This window comes from Gymnoscopelus braueri (assembly GCF_963280865.1).
Source record: "Gymnoscopelus braueri genome assembly, chromosome: 10".
Lineage (NCBI taxonomy): Eukaryota > Metazoa > Chordata > Actinopteri > Myctophiformes > Myctophidae > Gymnoscopelus > Gymnoscopelus braueri.
The window spans coordinates 38,300,090-38,323,375 of record NC_137611.1 but is presented as its reverse complement, the minus strand read 5'-3'; the positions used below and the strand labels follow the sequence as shown (position 1 = coordinate 38,323,375).

General features: G+C 42.1%; 1 protein-coding gene across 1 annotated transcript in view; it reads right to left on the bottom strand.

Moving 5' to 3' along the window:
- Positions 1–22,624, bottom strand: part of st6galnac5a (ST6 (alpha-N-acetyl-neuraminyl-2,3-beta-galactosyl-1,3)-N-acetylgalactosaminide alpha-2,6-sialyltransferase 5a) — a 39,116-nt gene extending 16,492 nt beyond the window's left edge. The window contains exons 1-2 of the mRNA XM_080440049.1: positions 22,485–22,624; positions 18,806–19,015 (exon numbers count right to left, since the gene is read on the bottom strand). Coding sequence (XP_080296175.1) covers positions 18,806–19,015; positions 22,485–22,499 — 225 coding nt within the window. The 5' untranslated portion in view covers positions 22,500–22,624. The remainder of the gene's footprint in view (positions 1–18,805; positions 19,016–22,484) is intronic.
- Positions 22,625–23,286: the final 662 nt, after the last annotated feature.

Genomic DNA, 23,286 nt, shown 5'->3' with positions numbered 1-23,286 from the left:
TATATATAATATATATATATATATATATATATATATATATATATATAATATATATATATATATATATATAGGCGTTGGGTCTTACTGTATGTATGGTGTATATATATACACACACATACATATAGCGTATACAGTACTGTATATGTGTGTGTGAGATGTGTGTGTGCGCCCATGGTGTTTGATGAAGTGCTGATCTAATGAGGTCCTTAGTGGTGTGAACCACCACCAACAGAGCGCATCCATTTTCTTCTCCTATGCCTTCCTCCCATTTCTCTCAAGCCGCTGCCTCCCTTCCTTAGCGGGGTCTGACAGCCAGTCCAGCGGCAGGAACTCACAGCACCCACTGGAGCAGGTCAGAAATCTCATTTTCACCCAGGGACTTTTTAAGTGGATCCGCAGGCACTGTTCTCTGTCTCCCTCTCCTTCCCGTCTACCCTGAAAGTTTAAGTGGGCCGTGCTGGCCAGATTGTCCTCTTCAAGGTGTCTGGTCAGACTATTACTGAGAAATAGCCTGGATGGTCTGGACAAGGCTCTCTATTTCAGCCGCAATTACGTGGCCTTCCAATTGGTTGTTAGGTCGAGAGAATGGACTCTCTGGCACAGGGGAGGGAGTGGGGGGTTAATTTGTAGAGATTCTGAATTGGGCTGCAAAACTAATTTCGGAGATTCTGAACTCATTCGAGAGATTCTGAACTCCTGCCAAACTTGATGAAGTCATTCGAAAGATTCCAAACTCCTTCCAAACATGCTGAACACGCACGAAAGATTCAAACTTTTCCAAACACTCTGTACTCATTCTAAAAGATTCTATAAGATTCTAAAAGATTTTAAAATATTCTAAAAGATTCAAAAGATTCAAAAGATTCAAAAGATTCAAAAGATTCAAAAGATTCTAAGAATCCAAACATACTGAACTTATTCAGAAGATTCTAAAAGATTCAGAAGATTCTAAGAATCATTCCAAACAAACTGAACTTATTCAGAAGATTCTAAGAATCATTCCAAACATGCTGAAGTCATGCTGAAAGATTTTTAAGTCATTCAATCTGATAATCCTCAACAAACGCCCCTGTGCTTATTGCGCATGCCTCAGTGAGCCATGTAATAGCCTTAAGAATCAAACTAAATTGATCATATTGACAGGGGTAACCAGTCCTACATTTACCCGGCGAAAAGTGGGCGTTTCTTCAAAATGTGGGCATTTCTTGGGACTTTTTGATAATTGGTTCGCTATCGCTCCCCAAGTTCCCATGCTCTGGATTTTGATATGGCAGACAGAGTGCCGTGAAGTTAGAAATGTCACTGACTGTCGGAAGATCGTCTGCAGGCCTTCAAAACTTTGTATATCTCAGGTGACAGGTATGTGTGCTTGTATAGCTTTAGCATATAGACGTTAGCAAGTGATGCAATCAGAATCAGAATCACCCAATGCTAGTGTGCTACCACATAATCTGGCCCACAGCGCTGCTCAGTGCAGACACAGGCGGCCTCCGCTGGCAGATGCTTGTAGATCTACGCTTTTCAGCTTAAAACTGCAATAGCGCCCGAACGGTGCCTGGCTCGAGTCTATCCGTCCCCGGCCGGCCTGGGCGTGAAAAAACGCCTCCCACGGAGGCCGAGGGACTGCCCTGTTTTCAGACTGTTACTACAGTCATAAATGACATTTATTTAATTTGTTCTTGTTGTAGTATGAAGAGGTATGGATCTCAATACAATTGCATTGATGTGTCTGAAATCCCCAAACACGACCGTTCCAATTGTGAGGGTCTTCTGCTTGCCCTTTAAGAACAGACAAAGAAGAGGAGGGGGTAACCTTGTTCCACTTGTGGCAGAGCTGTCCTGGTTTCATTAAGGCCATCCATTCAGGGCGCCCAGCAAAAGACAAATGAGCTGGGCTGATAGAGATGAGTCACCATCTTCATCCTCATCCTCAGTACTGGAGTGAAAAAAGCCAGACAATGAAGCAGCTCTCCTCTTTCTATCCCAGTGGTTCTCAACCTGTGGGCCGGGGCACACTGGGGCCCGTGAGGATATTGCAAGTGGGCCCCCCCCAAATAATTGGCAAAACACTACGTTTTTTTTCTTTAAAACCTTGAAAAGTGTTCATTGTGATACTGCAAAAATAGTATACTACGTTAGTTCCATTGATCCAAGCCGGAAACAATCAATTGATTGATCTGAAATTACACGATGGTCCACCCATCTGACCACTTAAAGATGGAGTGCCATGATATTTTTTCAACCCTAAAACCTGATCATAAGGTATTATTATTATGTAAGGATATTTTTCAACAAAAAAAAAGTGTACAGTAAGTGTTAAATTGTTGTTTTTATGTAGACACACCCATCAGTTCATTAAGTATACCTGGTTCTCACCTTAGCACCTCCTCCACCACCTTAGCACCACCCACCTGTCCTAGTCCCTCCGCCTCCTCATGCCCACACCTGTTATGTTATGATAATGAGGGGGAGGGTATGGCTTTGTGATGTCACTAAAGCGCTGTTTCTCTATTGGCACGTTTGACCCTCAAGGTTTCAGCCTCCAGGAAGAAACTCCAAATAGTCAGAGAAGACATAAAACACCATAAAAACACCACCGGGGGGCTTAATGAAGTTCTATCAACCTCATAGACACATGAAAAACAGAAAAAGTGCAAAAACATGGCACCACCTCTTTAACATATATAAGTGGTCAGGCCGCAATTCACTTCACGAATGCTTTTGAGATTTCCAAGTGGGCCGTGATCCAGAAAAGGTTGAGAACCACTGTTCTATTCAACATTCAGGCAGAATCTGAGGTCCTTCATCAGTTTGTATGACACATCACAGCCTAGCCCACCATTCCCCCAGCCAGACCCCAACCCATGCACTGCCTGGGGTAAAAGAATAACATGGCCATGAGAGAGCTGCGGGGATTAACCTTGAAGAGAGAGAAGTAAAGGAAGGATAACATGGAGGAAGGCTAAGTACCAGACCACCCGGACAGGATGTTTCCTTGAGAACAGAGTGAGGCAACATAGTGTCGGGGGAGTTGGATCAAACAGAAAGGGGGGTTGTTATTAGACAGCACATTAGGGCTTACTTTAAAATGCTGAATACGCTTGAAGTCCATTTGTTTCGTGTGAAGACTTTTGTACCAATGTCTTTCTTAGCGGTGCCAGACGCTCTACATTTGACCGTGTGTGTTTGTCCATCCGTATGTCTGAGCACGGCATAAACAGCTGCAGATGATTGCAACACAAATATGAAAACAATTACACTAATTAAACACAAACAGGGGACTTAAAGACATCAAAATAGAGTAGTACCGACTGACTGCCAGCGCCCACATATCAAACAGAGTAGGCACTGCTTACTCTTTTTGTTGCTATTTGCTCATAGTTACTTCATTACTGCTGTGGCATAGAATGCTTCATAAGTTAATAAGTGAGTTCCAGACAGAGCTCATGTGTTCCAATTGTTGAGAGGCCTACAGTGAGTCAGAAGCCAGGACCCAAGTGGAATTGAGCCCATGACAGTATGTAATTAAACAATAGCCAGACATTAAAGCTGCCGAAAGAATCATATAATCATTGGCAGACTGTAAATATTATATGATTGGAATTGAATTTATGCAGATTGGCTGGTCTGATTTGCTTAGTGGTCGCCTCAGAGGAGTCTGTCGCCTCCCACAGGCAATAACTGACATTAAAAACGTGCATGCATTTTTGTTAAGGGGAGTGGGAACATGAAATCAGATATTTTTCTTCTTTTCTCAGCCAAGCTCGGCCGCCTGGGGAAGAAGCAAACTTATATTTCTACAATCCATTATGGCTGACCATGGCCCTCTTTTAGCGAAGAAATAGCTTTCAATTGTGGTTATTGATTTTATGTGGGTGAATCTACTGGGGAGTGCAATTTGAGTAGGGGGGGCTTAGTGGGAATTCTGGGTCTTCTAGGATGCTGGGATGATGGCGAAATGAAGGATATGGTGGATAAATGTGAGCACTGAGAAGCTGCAATCATCCAGCCCAGCATGACGTTGACATTGTCTGTCTGTCTGTCTGTGCTACGTGGAGATTGACAATATAATACATACAACTCTCTGGCCTTTAGCCTCTTAAGATGCCTTTTATTTCCACACAATGGCCTTGACATATTCCAAGGAAGAATCCCTGCTGTGATACTTAAAAGCATGCCATTTTTTATATGAAATGAGAAGCAAAAAGCATAAATCGGAAGGGGCATGAACAGAGACCTAGAATTATATTTAATTGCAACAGTTGGAGGCAATGGCAAAGAAAGAGGGGAATTCAGCTGCAGTTTTATGAAGAATCGTTTAGACAAATTATCCAATTCTACAGTGTATTACTTTACGATCAGACAGACAAACAGACACAGACAGACATACAGTGTAGGCAGGTAAGCGCTGCAGGGCATTGTTGAAGTAGGGAGGTAGAGATTAGATCCTATAGAGCACTATGATGGAGGCACCGGAATTGCAGGGGGCCTGCAGACTTTCAATGATTACAGTCATTTGAACTATTATTACATTTGCCTCTATTTGCATACTATTACTACAGGGCTATTACTGTAGCTCTGGATATGCAATGCTGCAAAACACACAATCTGAAAGTCACAATCAGTGTCTCGTGGTCATTTAAAGTACAACATAAATAATAATTTCAGGTAGACAGTTTTTACCACATTACCTCCATACTAACTCCATACTAGTCACAACTCCTGGTACTGAGATGAGAATATGTTATATGAACCATAAACCTCATTCTCTTGCACCCGTGAAACACAACAGGATCTGTGCACAGAAAGCAATCTTTGCCTAGCCTCGTATAGCCACCCTAAATCTTTCAAGCTCAGTTTCCGCTTCAGGATATTATTCCATAAAACATCCATTGAGAGTCGACTGAGCCCAGCACCTGGAAGCCGGACCAACCAGAAAACGATGGCGTCATAACACCGGGGACATCCGAAAAGTCTAGCGTTGATGCTGCTATATTTAGTGAAAATTCCCCTATAGGGTTCGAGTATGAATATGTTCTGTCTCTAACTGCCAGGCTTTAATTGGCTGTGCTTGTTGTACATTCGTAGGTCTGACTGGTTAAAGGGTAATCCAATCAATGCAAAGTTACTTGCACTGACAACGCTCACAACCAAAGCAGATGCCATTTGAGTCTTGCCAGACCACAGTGTGTGAAGCAACATTTGTGGGCATGGCTTCGCCTTGCCATCATTATCATCATTCTCGCCTCGCACGACTGATATTAGCTAGCTAGCAAGCATTTAACCTATCCCATGTGATGTTGTTTGGATGCGCCCTGTGTGAGCACTGCAGCAGCCACTCGTGAGGCGCGATGGGTATTTCAATCCACCTTGCATGCATAGGCGGCGGGTAATGAAGCAGGCTAGGGTAGGCTAAGCCTTCCCAAAAATTATGCTGGGAAATTCTGGGAATTGTGCAAATTATATATAATATATGTGCGCAGCATTATTTAGTAAATTTTTTGATAATAAATCAGTAAAATCAGGCAAAAAATTGAAATAAATAACATAACCCTAAAACCGAAATAAAGTAACCAAAAACCGAAAAGAAACTAACAAAATCCGCCCAAAAAACGCAATTCTTTGGGCGGCCGACCACCCCAGCCTCAAGCTAGATCTCCTAGCCTTCCCAATTGTCAGGCTCACCCGCCGCCTATGCTTGCATGGACATCTCATCTTCGCACACTCTGTTTTTCTTTTTTTTCTCAATTGCTTGGCTTGGCTTTTGGCCAGATCACCACCCCATACAGACCAGCCATTACAGAGAACTCAGACGAGACATGGACTGCTGAGAGCTAATGAACAAAGGAAGAGAGTGTAAGGAGAGGGAGAGAGAAGGTGCATCGATATGAAACATGGCCAGTCAAGAAGTCAACCCCCGCACACACATAGATGACAGCTCCTGCCACGCCAATGCGATGGTCTTAATTAGGGCAGAAATTCCTGCTAGCCCACTGAAAAAAATACAACTTTGATGGAGGGCAACGAATAACAATACCCATAGGTCAAATTACAATTCCCTGAAGTTTGAATGGGACCATGCTAGAGAGATGAGTGACAAGCACTGCTGGTGATCTTGTTAGGAAGCAGCTACAGGCCTTTGGAAAAAAAGAGGAAGGGTGTGTGTGTGTGTGCGTGTGTGCGCAGGTGCATGTGTGTGTGTGTGTGTTCCTTCATTCATTTGTTGATTTGTTGGTTTGTTTGTGTACATTTTGGCTTGTAGTTCATTGAGGGGAGACTGTTCAAAAAAGTCTTCTAACCCAGTCTGGAGAAGGGCACTGAACCAAACACTGCTTGTCCTCCTCAGCCTTCACTTGCCGGCCCCTCTGTGAACGGAACACTAAAATAACACCTCCCAGGTTCATATGTGCTCCAGCATTGCTCTGAAGGTGAGAGACCAAATCATTAATCTATAGATTTCCTCGCCTCCTGGACAAGGGGCAAAGAACAAAAAAAGATACGGTCAGCCCCTACTTCTCCCTCTCTCCTGACCTTGTCCAGCGGGGGTGACCCCAACAATAGATCAAACACTTCCGCTCAGTGTGAGTTCTCGCCTGGAAACACAGACACACAGGCACCCCAGTGTGTCAGGCCCATGTAAGTGCAGATGCATGCAGGGTGCACCTTGTTACTGCACACACTACTCTCCCTAATTGGCTCCATGTCAGCTCGCTTGTTGCCAGCACAGGTCACCATATTATACATCATACACGCCTCCACCCCCAAACCTCACGACAGCGGGTGAAAAAGAGTGAAAGATATAAAGAAAAACAATGAGGGAAAGAAAACAGATGAATGGAAATAGAGAGAGAGCCGGATAATTTATACTAACAACTGCGTTGTACGGCAGAAAGGTGTTTGTAGTGTAAATTAGCCTTAACCACATTAAAGCTTGTATCACTATTTTGGGCCTGTCGTTGTACTGTAGGTGAATATCAATTCTCAAAAAACAGGTTTGGTCTAAATGCTTAATTTATACACATTGTACGCAGATCTGAAAGATGAGCTTGTACTGTTCTGCAGATCGTCTGTCTTCGTCATATGGCGACATCAGGCTAAAGTGGTTATAAGAGCAGAGGATGGCTAGAAAGTGCATGAGAAAGAAAGGAAGGGAAATGCAAGGGAAGGAAAGAGAGACAGACAAGCGTATGTGTGGGAGAATTCGAACAAAATGAAGGAAGTTCAGACCGGGCCGAGAGACCCCCACAAACACATTTACCCGCTGGGATGATTGCAGGAGCAGGAATACAAAAGATGAGACACAATTTAGCTGCGGGGGAAAAAATGTCTCCCCCCTTCTGTCTGAGGCTGCATCAGGAGACATGCAGCCAAGAAGACAGTGGAAGGAACTCTGGGGAAGGTTATGAAAGAGTGTTATTAGAAAAAGGCAGAGCGAGGGAGGCAGGGAGAACAAGACGGCAGAATGGAGAGCAAAGAGAAAGAGGCAGAAAGAAAGGCGGAACGAGAAAGAGGGGGCGTGGAGAACAAGGGAGACTAAAAAAGAGAGAAGTATGGGAGAATGAGACAGTGGAGAGAACAAAAGAGAACATGTTTGACAGAAAGAGAGGGGGGAGAGAGAGAGAGAAAGAATTCCTGAGGGTGGTGATCAGAGTGACGCGGGCGAGGGAGGTGAAGAGAAATGAAAGTTTGATCTGATAGATGAAACAGAGGAGCAAAGTAGAGAAGTGCCTGTCAGAGGAAGAAGTGCTTTGGAGACCAAGGAATGTAGGGCAGTGTGTTTGGAGAGACACAGCATGGGGAAGGTCAGTGGCATTCTTCAAGTTAAGGTATCAGGTGGCACGTTGTAGAGGTTATTGCTTAGATCTTATAAAGTTTTTTTTTGTCCAGTCCGTGCCCACGCATTCTTTTAAAAGAGAAAATGCTAATGAAATGAAGTGCAAGACTAATGTTTATTGTCAAGGAGATGCCTATTCATGTATTAACACTCCTAATATGTGATAATATCTGCTGATAGTTGCAAATTAGCAGCTTGTCGGGTTTTTGCAAAGATGACATGCCCTCCCCTCACATTATCTGCATAATGTTTCCAGCAAGAATGCACACAGACTCACAGATAGATACACAGAAGTGCGTGCTACATACAGTACAGAAATACACACACACATGTCCTAAACCTGCTTTAAATGTCAATTTAATATAATGGTGTTATATTGGCCTAATCCAGTCATGTTAAATGCTTCTATTCTCCTATTCTTCTGTCTCTTTATATTATGCAAGGTCAAAGCAGCTGGCTACAGGCTTTCTGTGGCTATCTGTTGGCTCCTCAAGTTATGTCAATATGGAATGTTTTGAGAACACTTCATATCTGTGTTCTTTTCTACGCTAACCCTTCTTTCAGTGACCACTAACCAGTGACCGGTCAGAGCCGAGGTCAACGTGTTGTTTGAGACATTTGGACGCTGTTTGTCCAAAGATAAACTGTCACACCATCATCATCTTCATCATCTACCATCATCATCCTCATCTGACGACGACGTAATCATCACTCTCATCCAATCCAAGAAGTCCACCTTCGCCCGGAAACTCATCTATGTCACATCCTATGATGTCATTGTTTATGTTACCTAACTGATAACGGGCCATGTAAAAGTCCAGTTTTGGCGTGCTATGTTGGAGAGAGACGACGACCGATGATGCGTTAAATACCTGTGATACTGTAACCTTCCATTCTCTCTCTGTCTGAATATAATCGTTATATCCAATGGCTGCCTGTGTTCTGAGTCTGGTTTTTCTTTGTCGCCTTTATGTGACTGGTACTTTGTGTGGGTGATAAGGAAACTACAGCTCCATCAATTCTCATTGTTTCATTGCTTTTGAATGACAGGTGCAGTTATTTGCCTACTCTGCTACGGCAACCAATGGACTGAATCAATAACAATGAGATAATCTTGTAGTCTGGTGAGAGTAATGACTTAGAGAAGCTCCATAATTTTCATATCACGTCCAACCCAGTGCTCAGGAAAAGCCCCCTCCCTCCGTTTTTGTTACACAAGATGCCGGGAGTTGAGAAAGAAACAGAAAGATAGAAGGTGCAGCCAGGGGCGGAGCTAGACTCAGCACAGAGCTACTCTCGAGGGGCCCTTCTGATAAAATCATTAAAAAGGTTATGGCTGTAAAATAGCTGATATCCTATCATAAACACAAAGCAAGCCACACAAAATGCTTGTTCTGAAAGACATTAAAATAGAAAACCGGTTACCAGTCCTGATAGAATGGACATTAATATGTCACTTTACATGCATTGACTGGCAAATGTTTCAGCACCACCACCGATGGACAGCGACAGGCCATGTGTGCTGTGACCCGGCACCATGCCTTTTTTTATAAATTATCCGAGAGCATACAGCATACAAAGCCACCACCTGACTGTCTCCACAGAGGCAGTATGTTTGTAGTTAAGCCATTACCACCACTACAGATCCAGCGATAGACGTGAAGTAATAGAACACTCAAATGATGTAACGATGTTGCGGTTGACATATTAGTTTTGATTTTGCAGAACATTTTCTCACACTCAGAAAGACAACTTTGTATTTGGCAAAAATCTCGAAATTTGAATGTTGCACTCAAGCACGAAACGTGGAACTTTTTTTTTCTTCTTCTCCTAGACCGCAGGACTGTTTCCGAATGTGAGAATAACAAACCCTGTCAAGCCAAATCCCCAAGGAGCAATTACTGTAGTGTGTTTTGGCAATATAACAACAAGCCCCAGAATACGAACATAAGACATTAATAAAAAACACAGCAGCTTCTATGCCGTCTATCTAAAGGAAATGATATAGTTCACCGCCTTAAAACACCTTCCCCACTAAGCATTCTGGTTAGGGAAAAGTCCATTATCTGCCTGTGGAACAGAGGATAATGAGAGATAGTAACAAAAGTGTGTGTGTGTGTGTGTGGGGGGGGGGCTTTGCAGAAGTGATAGGGAGTTGTGTGTGTGTGTGTGTGTGTGTGTGTGTGTGTGTGTGTGTGTGTGTGTGTGTGTGTGTGTGTGTGTGTGTGTGTGGGGGGGGGGGGGGGCTATAAAGCACCAGCTGCCAGTGACAACAGTCGTTAAGCTGGGACGATCTCATGGGGAAGGGACAGATTTCATACTGTCATGCGAAGCGTGTGTGTGTGCATCTTGCATCTGTGTGTCCATGAGTCTGTGTGCGTGCACGTGTGTGTGCGTGGGTGCTTCTGCGTGTGCTTCTGTATGTGTGTGTGTGTGTGTGTGTGTGTGTGTGTGTCTGTGTCTGTGTCTGTGTCTGTGTGTGTCTGTCTGTCTGTCTGTCTGTCTGTCTGTCTGTCTGTCTGTCTGTCTGTCTGTCTGTCTGTCTGTCTGTCTGTCTGTCTGTCTGTCTGTGTGTGTGTGTGTGTGTGTGTGTGTGTGTGTGTGTGTGTGTGTGTGTGTGTGTGTGTGTGTGTGTGTGTGTGTGTGTGTGTGTGTGTGTGTGTGTGTGTGTGTGTGTGTGTGTACAGACATGTGCCAGTGTATAATGACCAAGTTTATCAGACTGAAATTGCAGTAATAATCCCACCTGCTAGGCAAGACTAAAGAATTCCCCGTTAGACCGACTGGAACGTGCAAGGGAGGGTGCATTTTTGTCCAGTCCGTGCCCACGCATTCTTTTAAAAGAGAAAATGCTAATGAAATGAAGTGCAAGACTAATGTTTATTGTCAAGGAGATGCCTATTCATGTATTAACACTCCTAATATGTGATAATATCTGCTGATAGTTGCAAATTAGCAGCTTGTCGGGTTTTTGCAAAGATGACATGCCCTCCCCTCACATTATCTGCATAATGTTTCCAGCAAGAATGCACACAGACTCACAGACAGATACACAGACGTGCGTGCTACACAGTACAGAAATACACACACACACGCACACATACAAACTGCACATTCGCATACACAAACTCAAATACAAAGATAATGTGTGCACGGCAGTTGGACAGCATCACAGATGCGGATCCATACACACAGATTTTAACACGCACGCACGCACGCACGCACGCACGCACGCACGCACGCACGCACGCACGCACGCACGCACGCACACATCCAACCATCTATACAAGCATAACAAACAGACATCCACAAATACACTCCCACACACATAGACTGTCCTAAAATTCTCAACATTTACAACGACAAGTCATTTTTCACCTCACTTCACGCAACTCAGCCGTCCGCTGTGCGGTTGGTGTTTGCAGTTCTAACAACAGAAGCAGTTCGTATCAGGCCTCCCACAGTCCACAGTGTTGTTCCCTCCTGGTTATTAGCTCTGCATGTGATGGCATGATCATCAAGGCCCGTCTGCTGCATTATTAATTAGATGATGATGGAAGATGGCATTAGCGCTCTGTGATAACGAGCCAGGGGAAATGGAGTCGGCTTCGCCTCATAAACACCGGGAACTTTTCTTTCCTTTTTTTTCAGGGAACCATCTGCAACTTTTAGCTTTATTAACTATGGCCCCCTCCCCACCCAGCCACAATTGTATTCGCTTTTCAACAAAATATCTGTTAGTACAGCATGTGGTCTTAAAATTGTACTTTTTTAATGTGAAGTGGGACCTATGTTCCTTTACCTGACATCATGTAAGGTACATCACACCAATGGCTTGAAGATGCAGTACAAAATTCATGAAAATTCTCAAGGTAAAAATTATTTGGGTGGCATTGGAAAAAAGTCAAATTCCCCTATTGTCTAGATTCGTTTTTGACAAGATAGAATGACTAGCTAAGATGGACTCTCTTTATGGTCTAGTAATGGACCAGAGACAATGCATCCCATGGTGGAAAGTTTTGCTGTTGTGTGACCTCACTGTTATTCATGAGGCTTGGCCAGCCTTTCATTTCAAAACAAATCTAGGATAGACTCAACTAGCCGCGTATGCCTCCTGCCTGAGGGGCTGCAAGTAGATAGCGGCGAACACTACATGAAATAATGTGCTGTTTTACACTACAGAGGCTTGAGGTCCCATGGCAGATTCCTGCTGTTGATCTTTGAGTAAGAGATTCTGTTTAACCTGAATTGATATGGATTCCCCCAGGGTGGAAGATGGGAGAGAGGGAGGGGGATAGTGAAGGGGGAGTGCAGGGGGGTGCAGGGGGGGGGGGGGTGCGCATATTCAATAAAACTCTTACTTTACAGCACCTTGCGGAAGGCATAATCAGTAGTTGCGTCGAGGGGAGCAGGAGACCAAAGAACAGTCGATGATCAACCGTGACACTGTCTGCTCAACAGGGAAAGATGGGGGATATACATCAAAGTCTTCCCTGTAATTGAGACCGGTCGACTGGCGGCAGACTGAGTGTCAGCAAAACTTTTTCCTTCCCTTTCTTTTTTTGCTTTCCTTTGCTTACCACAGAGTTTTCTTCAACAACTTCTTCTTCTGAAATATAAGCTGTAAAATACAGGTTTAGCAGCCAGGCAGTCTTCGGATTTGTGACCAAGCAGGTACAGATTTAGTTATCAAAGGCACTTCTGCCATATACAGTAGGTTGCTGTTTAGTATGATCAAACCCGAGACTGTTTGATTGCATGACAGCCTCTCTACTGTATGACACTTTTTCACGTTTTTATCTTTCAAACATGGTTCATATAAAGCTTCCCCAGTATTAGCCCTTTTTTTTATTTTAATTCAATAATTAATTAAAAACCCTGACATCTGCTGTGTCACTAATCTGATAGAGAGGGAGATTACTCCAAAACACTAATAGTCTGATCAGTTCTTTCTCTCCATGAAGCACGTGCTGATTAATTGCAAAGAGCTGAGTTAGAAAACCGAGCCTTGAGTGCCTCCAGAGACAGTAGAAGAACCAGAGAGAGAGAGAATGGTGGGGAAACAACAAAAGGCAGGGAAGGACATCATTTGAATGTTTACTTCCACCCTTTCATGTCTGTGCTCTTACTGGTGTCAAAACAGCCGGTCATTCATTTATCTATTGATTTCTCGCAAAAAGGTATCATCCATTTATCATAGTTTAACCTTTTCCACATCCTTCACAGCTCTCTTGGAGGCTGAGTAAAAAGGGTACCGGAACAGGCTTCAGCTTACCAAACGCCAAAGGTTAAAACACAGAAAAGCGTGAAATCAGCCATTCAGCTCACGATGCTGGCTGCGGTAAAATGTCTTTCTTTGTGTGGGGAATGTATGAGTTCACCAACGATTCCCCCTAACCAGAGAATGCCAAAACGCAATGGGTGTGAGATTACTCCGTCGAGGGAATGTTTATCGAGAGGGAACGTCCCCCTTCATCCATAATTGCTTTTCAGGCTTGCATTGGAAGAGGCCTGAAGCTGTTATGTTTGGCGGGAAGGGATTGCATTGGAGATAAGTTGGGATCTCAGAATGTGTCCCAATTGGGATCACTGGGGCATAGCGAAATGCCAGTATTCTACTCTTGTCAGCCAAAATAGAGGACTAATAGCATTCTCACATGGCCGCAGAGTATCTGGCAGCATTGGTGTTTAGTGTTTGTTACTGTCTATACTTCTTATGTTTTAGTGTTTTTTCATTAGTGTTTTTTCATTAGTGTTTTTTCTCTCACAAATCAGATTCTCTGTCAACAAAGATGTACACATGCACAGACATACTGTACTGTATGTGCATGTCACATTCACAATCATGACCACACTCACATATTGTTCAACAACAACTAATTCACAGTAAAGCGATCCAATTTCCGTGGCTATAAAAGCCCTAATTGGGGAGTTTTCTGTCTCACCCTCCAGCTGTTTGATTACACAGTGAAATCCTAATGAACGATGAAAGATGGCTTTGTTGCTCAGAAAACCCATGCAAGATGTGGCTGTCTGTCTGAGATGAAATATTAACCATATCACCTTTCCAGCTGCCACCAGAGCCGGGCCTGCATGGGGAGAGCAATGCCTCGTCATGTCTCCTTGACACAGATGGCTTCGTTCTCCTTGGGCTTTGCTATCAACCACAGTGTACCCAGGTCTTATCAAAGTCCAGCTGAGATGTGGCTAAAAAACTATTGTATCTGCTGTGTGACTGACGAATCTCTCATGTAGACCTTTTGTTGGTTGTCAGTGTCTCACTGGTCCTCATTTTGGTGTACTGTGCACTACGACACCTGGCTTTTTTGTCTTCTCAATATTATGGCTAGTGTAATATTTATACTTCTAAGTCATAGACTATCTACAGTACTGTATACTTTAAGGGCATCCTTTTTGGTTTGAAGCACCTTTTTGAACAGTAAGCCATCAGTGCTACCCTCACGAGCAAAACCTTTAAATGCCTTGTTTGACGGCAAGTCAACATACAGTAAGTGCGACCCCTTCCAATCTGACAGCAATGGCACTTGATAGGTCGCTCCGCGCTCTGTGTTACATCTTCCGTTAGTCCTTCGACACCTGCCCGTCCCTGTTGTGTCAGCTGTGTGTCTAAAACGCAATCTGAGAGAGGTGGCTGGTTCCCAAACTTTTCCATGCCAAGGACCCCCAAAAGGCTCACAATGTGTCACAATGTGATGCATTGTGAGATTGTAGATCCGCTATTTTCGCAAGTAAAAATAACTTTTTTTTTTGGTGTTTGAAAACTGTTGAAAATATTTGGCAACAATGATATGCCCAAATTAAGGACGCCAGGTTGAAAGTGGTTAAACTGGCACAATAATTTTACGAATTATTTCTTTCTTTCTTTCTTTCTTTCTTTCTTTCTTTCTTTCTTTCTTTCTTTCTTTCCTTCTTTCCTTCTTTTATTATTATACTTTTCCAATTGGCCTTGACAGTCTTCAAAAACCTGTGCCCCATATCTCCCATGTCCACGGAGAGACAGAAATAAGTGGTTTCCAGCCCACTTCCCCCTTACTGGTAAAAATCAAACAGGAGGATGGTGTGTGGAAAAGAAGAAGTCCCTTGGGATATTATACATTCGCCCCCATTCCATTATGTTTCTCCCTCCTTTTTTTGCCTATTCGCTCAGTCTCTCTATCCTTAACGCTTCCTTTGTCTGGCCTCATCTTGTTTTCTCTGCCCTTATACCTTTCCCTGCATGGTTCCACTTCATTTTCTCATTCGCTCCCTGATAACTGATCACTAGTTGTATTCTTCTTCTTTGTTCCAACGTTCTCAGTCTTCCAATCCAAATGCCATGTCCTTCTCTGGCTCACTCTCTCTCTCTCTCTGTCCTCAGCACGCTTTGTGACTTTCCCTCACTCCTCCTCTCATCTCTAGCTGACTGGCATCCAAGCCAATTAACATTGTTAGCCCTCAATTCAATCTAAGCCCTTAGTTCAGTCTAAGTCAAGTTGACATCATAGAAAAGACTTTCCGTGAGACTAAATGATCTGCATTTTTTCTATAGCACCTATCCAAAGCGACATTTTACACGCACGCACGCACGCACGCACGCACGCACGCACGCACGCACGCACTCACGCAAGGCACCTGCACATCGGGTGCAGTTAGGGATCTGTGTCTTGCTCAGAATAATGTCTAATGTACAGTATGTAACACCTTTCAGCATTACATTTCAGATCTGTAGAGTGACAAAAAGAATCAGAACAAATCAAGACCTCCCTGTCCCATTTTAGCCATTGATATCAAGTTACAGTGTGCAGTGGAGCCTCTGGAACTATACTGCTTGTGTGCATGTCCTAGTGTGATGACGCCTCATTTGGTCAAATTGAAATTGCAACAGAACATAATAGTAAATCCCAACCACGGACTGCTTCAGATGCTACAACTTGGCAAGTGGCATCGTAGCTACAAAGCCACTGGCAGTGGCAGTAGGCTGCAAAATAGCTACTTCCCCCAGACAATCAGGTTTATGAACGACCAGACAAGGAAGAACTATTAACAAGCTTCAGAAATGCAAATCCCCCCTCTCCTCCAACTGGCTGTCTGCCTGTGAGAGGGAGCCTGTGTCACACAATCACACATAGCCCCCCTCAGTCATCTGCCTCAATATTTATACACATACTGTATCACGCACACTGGCACGTGATATTTTACATATCAAGACTTCACACCATGCAGATGTACATAAACATAGAGATTAGAGATACATGTAAATAGATATTTATACACACATACTGTGCAATGCGCACATAAGGTTAATTAGAAGTAGGAACCATGTACACACAGCATGCTTGCTTTTATTTATTATTTATTTGTTATTGTTTTTATTGCTGCTACGATGTTGAGGAAGCAAAAGCAAATAGTTTTACTCTTGTGTACTCGTATATAAGATGCAAATCTTGAATAACAATAGTGCTTCACAAGAACAATGTTGGTGTAACATTTTCTAACTATCCAAATTTAAAGGCCTTCATAAGTTTGCTTATGCACTTGCACTTTTACTTCATCAGGCACTTAAGGCTGCATCATACCTTGCAGAAACATGGCACGGTAATAAGAACAAAATTCATTCATCGCGGAGCAAACCAACAAACACATTACCTTGTAGAAAGTTATTTCAACAGTTCTTGCACCTCCAAGATTTTCGAACCAACTGAACATCATGTGTGATTGGTGAGAACTCAAGGCGCTCGTGATTTATATTGTTTAATTTCTACAATCTGCCGGCAACGTACAGTACCATGGACAGTTTTGAAGTAAGGTTGTTTGAGGAGGTTAGGAGGTACAAACCTATATAATCCCTCTCTGAGGGGAATACAAACACAACCAGATGGCAGCTAATTAATGGAGAGAAATAGTACACATTTTATCCATTTGTGTCTGCCACCAGACAGACAAAACAATTTCCTCCACAGAGAACGTGTTCACTTTCGGCAAGCCAAAAAAAAGTTTGACTTCATTTGAAGCTTTAAAAAAATCTAGGTTTTACAAGATAAAACAATGTCAACTGTTGTTATGACAACACAATGGGATCTATAACGGCGTGGCTTCCATATGGATCTTGGACGGCATGCGTGGCCAGTCTATGACGTCAGTCATCTATGGCATATGACTCCATATTTCACACTTCACATTTCAGCTCGATCCAACCGACATTGACTTCCAGTATAAAAATTAAAGTCATAGGGGGGAAAAGACAGACAGACAGACAGCACAGACAGACACACAGACCCTCTCCTATGGCTCCTCCTACCATAAAAAATAATTGGATAAACAACCTTGTCATACTTTTTTAGGATGCAAATCATTTAGTGTAATTAAAAACTACTGCTGAAATACTTGAGATAAGATGGCAGATTGTGCAAATGTGTGTTAACTTTCAGAAAAGACTAAATGACTTGGAGAAGTTAATGCCAATGTATTATGCTTTGATAAAGCACTATAGAAGCATCATAAATACAGAGTACAGAGAATGCTGTTGTGACATGATGTACAGTGGAGGCTTTGAAGAAGTATAAAGAATGTTCGTTGGAGCCCTTACTGATATCCGTCATCGCCCAAAATGTCAGTAAGTTTACTACCAACAGAAAAAAACTGTGGAGAATAGATTGGGGCCTTGCTTTTTGACGCCTCGCTGCCCTTGTCAGTGGGGGAAAATCAATTCTTATCCATAGCTGAGTTTTACTGACGCGTTACAGCTGAATCCTCATCAAATCAAAATGTGTGCGGTCACTGAATATTGACATTTCTGGCAGCGAGGGAAAAAAATGGCTTCTGCCTTTGCCTTGTCAACTGGATTAAAATATGACTGACTCATTTCATATTTACTTGTGTGCCACTCAATTGCTGTGTGAACTGCATTTGTAAACAGTGCACTAATTCTGATTTGCTCACAAGAGCTGCAAGCCAAACAGTTTATGCAGTTTGGTCCACACTTCTGAACAAATAAAACTGACTGAATTTCAATTAGCCTTTTATATACTTCATAATCCGCCCCCCAGTCCATAGTCCATGTGACTCTATCATAAATAAACTTGAGTAGAGATAACAGAAGTACTTTGTTAAACATCAGTCTCAGTTGCTCCTGAATACATGGATACAGCGCGCAGAAATGTAAGCATATATAAAATATAAATGTAAAAATGAACATCTGTGTCTCTCATGCAGCATGAAAAGATCATTCATTATTAGTTCTGCTTTACTCACGTTGCCTCAACTCCCCCAGTATGCGCATTGATTGTTCTCTCCTGGCTTGGCAAATACATGGAAGTCAATATACCCCTTACAATGACGTCAGGGTTCACCTCAGTCATGCAAGTCTCCTGGGCTTATCAATTAGAAAGTGAAAACCGGCCAGCCAAGGATTTCGTTTGTACTCTAAAGCTATTATTAGTAACGACAGGTGGGTATTGAGCGTGCCGTAACATTGGGCTTTGAGAAAATTGTGATGAATCACAGCAGAGGAGCTCTCTCTTAGGAGTCGAATAGATGACTGCTGTTGTTAATTAGAAAGAAAGAAAAAAGAAAGATCCCTGTGTATGTCCATCTGCGTACATACTGTACCTCTGTCAGTTGTATGTACACATGCATGTACATGCATGTTTATGCATGTGTGTGACCTAACAATTAATGTGAAATACATTATATGGATAGAAAAAAGTGCAGCTCACTAGTAGAAACCTCATATCTCCTCATGTTTCAATTTGTGTTGTGTTTTTTCATAAATTAATGCCTTACTTCATTATACAAAAGTAGTGGAAAATAGCTTACAGTGAGCTTGCAGATCTAGGTATTTTCAAAATGTTTAAATGCTTTTAAAATAACAATAAGAAATGAACGGTTTTGGACATATGAGGTTTCTACCCGACGAATGACGAAGTTCCAAACCAGATCCACCCGCCTATCCATTTAGCCACGGATGTTTACCTTATGGTCGATGATCCCGCTGTATCCCTGGAGGACAGGCGGGTGAGGCTTCGCTACCTTGACACAGGCTTTAGTAGGCTCTCGTAGCGGCTCATGCTGTCGGATACGGGTGTCGTTCGCCTCTCTTGAAGCATTGTTGAAGCTGCCATTATACATAAGGAACAAGCTGGCACACAGAGTTATCACGAGAAACACAGCTACCCCATGGCGCTGAAACAAACAAGAGAGACAGATGTTGGCAAATTAGTCATATGACTTTGACTAATGATACAAGAGACATTGTTACGGACCCAGTACGTCAGCGCACATTACTCTCAATGTATTATGTAGCCTAGTTGCATCTTTCCAGGGGTGTTTCTACGAGCTTTGTTTGGGTCCAGGGGGCATCCCCCCAGAAGAAAACGTTCTGCTTTGCAAGCATTAAATACATACATTTGAAGAACTCTGGGAGTAACTAAAGGGCCTTAATCCATTAAGACCGGGAACGCATCTGTGTCATTTTAGATTTCTTTGGCTGTTCAAAAATAGCAGATATACAAGCTCATAGCGTGGCACTGAGTTCTCAAACGTTTTCATGTCAAGGACCCCCAAAATGATATGTATTTGGCCGCCAACCCCCATCTCAGTATATTTCGTTTCAGGGACCCCCAGAAGCAAAGACTTGAGTTAAAAATGTTTTAAAAACATACACTCGAAGATTTGCACAAGTTTTCCACGATAAAAAAAAAAAAATAGCCAAATAAATCTTAAAATGACACAGTATCAATATCTTAATGGATTAATCATCATCATCATCATCATCATCTAAACCAGTGGTTCTCTAAGTGGGGTCCGGGAACACCCAGAGAGCATTGAAGGGGTTCCAGGAGGGTCCCCAGCAAAATGAAGAACAGTTTAATTTCACTAATGAGAGAATGTATAAGAATGACAATTCAGATCATTTCACTCCCTCCACTGATATCTCCCCACAGTAGCCTATGGACTGGAGTATAGACAGTTGTAGAATTCTGTACTAAATCTAATCTAACGATCAATTTGGGGGTCCTTGAAATGAAAATGTTTGAGAACCACTGAACTAGATCGTGCCTAAAGATGTGTTCACACTAGCAGTGAAAATATCTTTCCGTCTTGGTGTGAATGCAGTGAATGCAACTTTAATCTTGAGGGGGAAAAAAAAAATCATCTTCTTTTTTTTTCTGGTAATAATGAAAAATCACGTTTGAATTCAACATATGAAGAATAAAATGTGGGAAGACCACATGTGATTGTTCTACATGTAAAAACTAAAAGCACATGTGGCTATTGGCTATTCGTGAGCATAATCCCCAGCCAATGAATCAAGCTGCACATCCAGAGTGCAGTGGTGGGTGGAATGGTAGAAAGAAAAGGAAAAACATTCACCCTGTTTTTGAACCACTCTAAAAGGCAACTACTGTATCATCACAAAGTCATAAGATGTCATGTTTGTTTAACTTTAACCTCTTGACTGATGCTGGCAGCGTAGCAGTCTTCTTCTTAAAGAATAACAATATACTGTATGTCTCTGCATTTCTTACATCTAAAATATAGGGTTGATGTAATATTGTACCAAACCTTGTGGTGTAGGAGTCCAGCTCCAACAATGAGTTGTATGCCTACAGTGTCACCTACAGTACTATCTAAGCAATGCAACAAACAGTAGGCTAATACATTTGCAGAAAAGCGATCAATACCCGTTATTCTCCTTTAAAAAGTACAGTAGATGGAAACAGATGATCCGCAAAGAAGAAGACTGTATACTGAAGTACAATTATGAGGTACTTTTACTTTCCATGAGTATTTGATTTTTTTCATAAGCCTACTTTATACTGTAGCCTACTTCTACACCACTACATCCCACAGACAATTATTTAACATCTTTAGTTATTACTCTGATTTATCTAGATTATCAATATAAAACATACATAATACTAACTACTTAGTTACTTAGTTACTACTTAAACTATTTGTGCTGCGTCTAGTTGTGCGCTTGTAGATCTGCTATTTTCAAAAAAAAGTTTGACACATTTTGAAAAAATATGTTGATAGCCTACTGTATGTATATTTTGATGACAATACTTTTGTAGTTTTACTCAAGTACAATTGTTAATACTTTTACTTGTAACATAGTGTTTTTATATTGTGATAGGCCTATTGATACTTCTTAAGAAAAAATAAAATAAAAAAACAGAATAGGCTACTTCTTGAATCCACCTCTGATGACAGGCACAGTCATGGAGCTGCTGATGGATCAGTGAATTTACACATTTGCTGTAAGTAGGGCGAGACCAGTCGAGAATAGCCTAGGCCTACTGTATATGAGCCTGCTGTGCTCTTAATTATCTTCAGACTCATTATCACATAACCCATAATCTCTGCGTAATCACTCACTAATCAAAGAGTTTCACTCTTCGCTGAACAGCAGTGGTGAAAATAGTACTCACATGTTTTACTCAAGTAAAAGTATCAATACTGCAATGTAGAAATACTCTGTTAAAAATGTACTTGAGTAAAAGTACAAAAGTATTGGTATCAAAATGTGCTTAAAGTACAAAAGGAAAAAGTACTCATTATGCAGAATGTCCCATTCCACAAGTTTTCAAATGTATATAAATCTTTTGAAAATAGCAGATCTACAAGCTCACAATGCATTGTGAGCTTGTAGATCGGCTATTTTCAAATGGATATAGGGCTGAAGTGGGCAATGTGTGTTTTGTAATAATAATCAAAATCTACAAAGTAACTAGTAACTAAAGTTTTCAAATAATTGTAGTGGAGTAAAATTACAATATTTGCCTCTATGATGTAGGCTAGTAGAAGTAAAAGTAGGCTACTGCAAATTGGAAATACTCCAGTAAAGTAAAAAAATACGGTACTTGAGTAAATATACTTATTTACTTTACACCACTGCCAACAGGCCTATATGGGTAGGGATAGATGCTTTTTTAATGTAAGATAATACTAGCTACGTAGTCTAATGAGATGAGGGGCTTTGCGCAATGGCTTAAGACCCTCAAACCACCCCTCCCGACGCCACTCCCTGTTCTATGAATTTGGAATTATATGAAGTTGGTCGATTTTCCGAAGTTCATAGGATCATTCGGAGCTATATCTATTATAATTTCAAATGAAGTTACAGGTGGACAAAGAGGTCGAAACACTTTTCAAATTGTGCAGAAACAGAAAACACCAGAAAAGCACAATCATAGAATCAACTGGCATTTAACAACTGGCAGACTAGATTTATATAAAAAATAAAGGAAAATGTTATATAGTCCATAGCCTACAAGCAATACAACTGAGCGCAATATTTTTATTTGTGAATTAACAGTTGGTAAAATACTGAATATGTCTTATAAAAACCAATAAAAAAAACATATATATAGATGCATCTTAAGAAATTACAAAATAAAAAAAACATTTGGTAAAATATTCAATTGCATTGCATCTCATTGCAGACGAAGCAGTTTTCATTGTGAAATAGCCATATGAACAGCCGACTGACATCAGGCGCGGCACAGCTGGATAATATCTATTGTTGAGATAATCTTTTGATCCGACATGGCTATAAACAGCCTGCACAGTATTATGGGATTGAAGCGCAAAAGAGAACAATCAATGTGAACAGTTGTCTAATGGATTATGCCATGATATACTTTACCATAGGTGTCTTCATCTTGCGATCCTATATGGTGCCTTATTCCTGCGGCTCTGCTGCACGTGTGCTTCCACTTTTTATCATGATAAAGTGTCTCATCCGTTCGCCTCAAGCCATCAGAGGCGCGGCATCCAGCACTGTGCCATGCAGCCAAGTGTCTTACTAGAACTCCAGCTGCATTTCATACAGCGGAGAGAGACCACGGCGACAGATGTTGACTGTAGGATCCCTCTGTGTGGTCATAAAGCCCCCCGTGTTTGAAGTCTGAAGTGCTAGTGTGGAATACCAAAACGCTCGCCCCAAAACACAGTCGCCCCGGGGCAAATCCGGCGACCTCCCAACGTTCGCACACCTGGTGTTCATAAGCGTAACCTCAGTAAACTATGCCTGCTAAACCCAGTGGTGTTAATGGTGATATGGGGTGCGTTCGGATATTGCGCACCGGAGCGCACTCGCCTATTAGTTTGTATTGGCCAGTGCGCTCAGTGCTGTATTTCCGAACGCACCCTTATTTTCAGGGGAACAGTATTTTAATGACGTCATATGCACGCGAGCTCACCGGTAAACGACCTGTTATGCAAAGTAGCCATTTGTGGACTTGGCCGTACCTTGCGTGTGCACGTGAAAAATGTCCAGTGGAACGCCATGGTGTCCCCTGTAGACCAAACATCATGGCCAAACCTAACTTTATTCCTAAAAGTAACCTCAGTAAAACGGTGCCAAAACCAACCTTATTCCTAAACTTAACCTCAATAAAACTATGCATATAAACCCTAAACTTATTTCAACTTTATCCTCAGTAAAA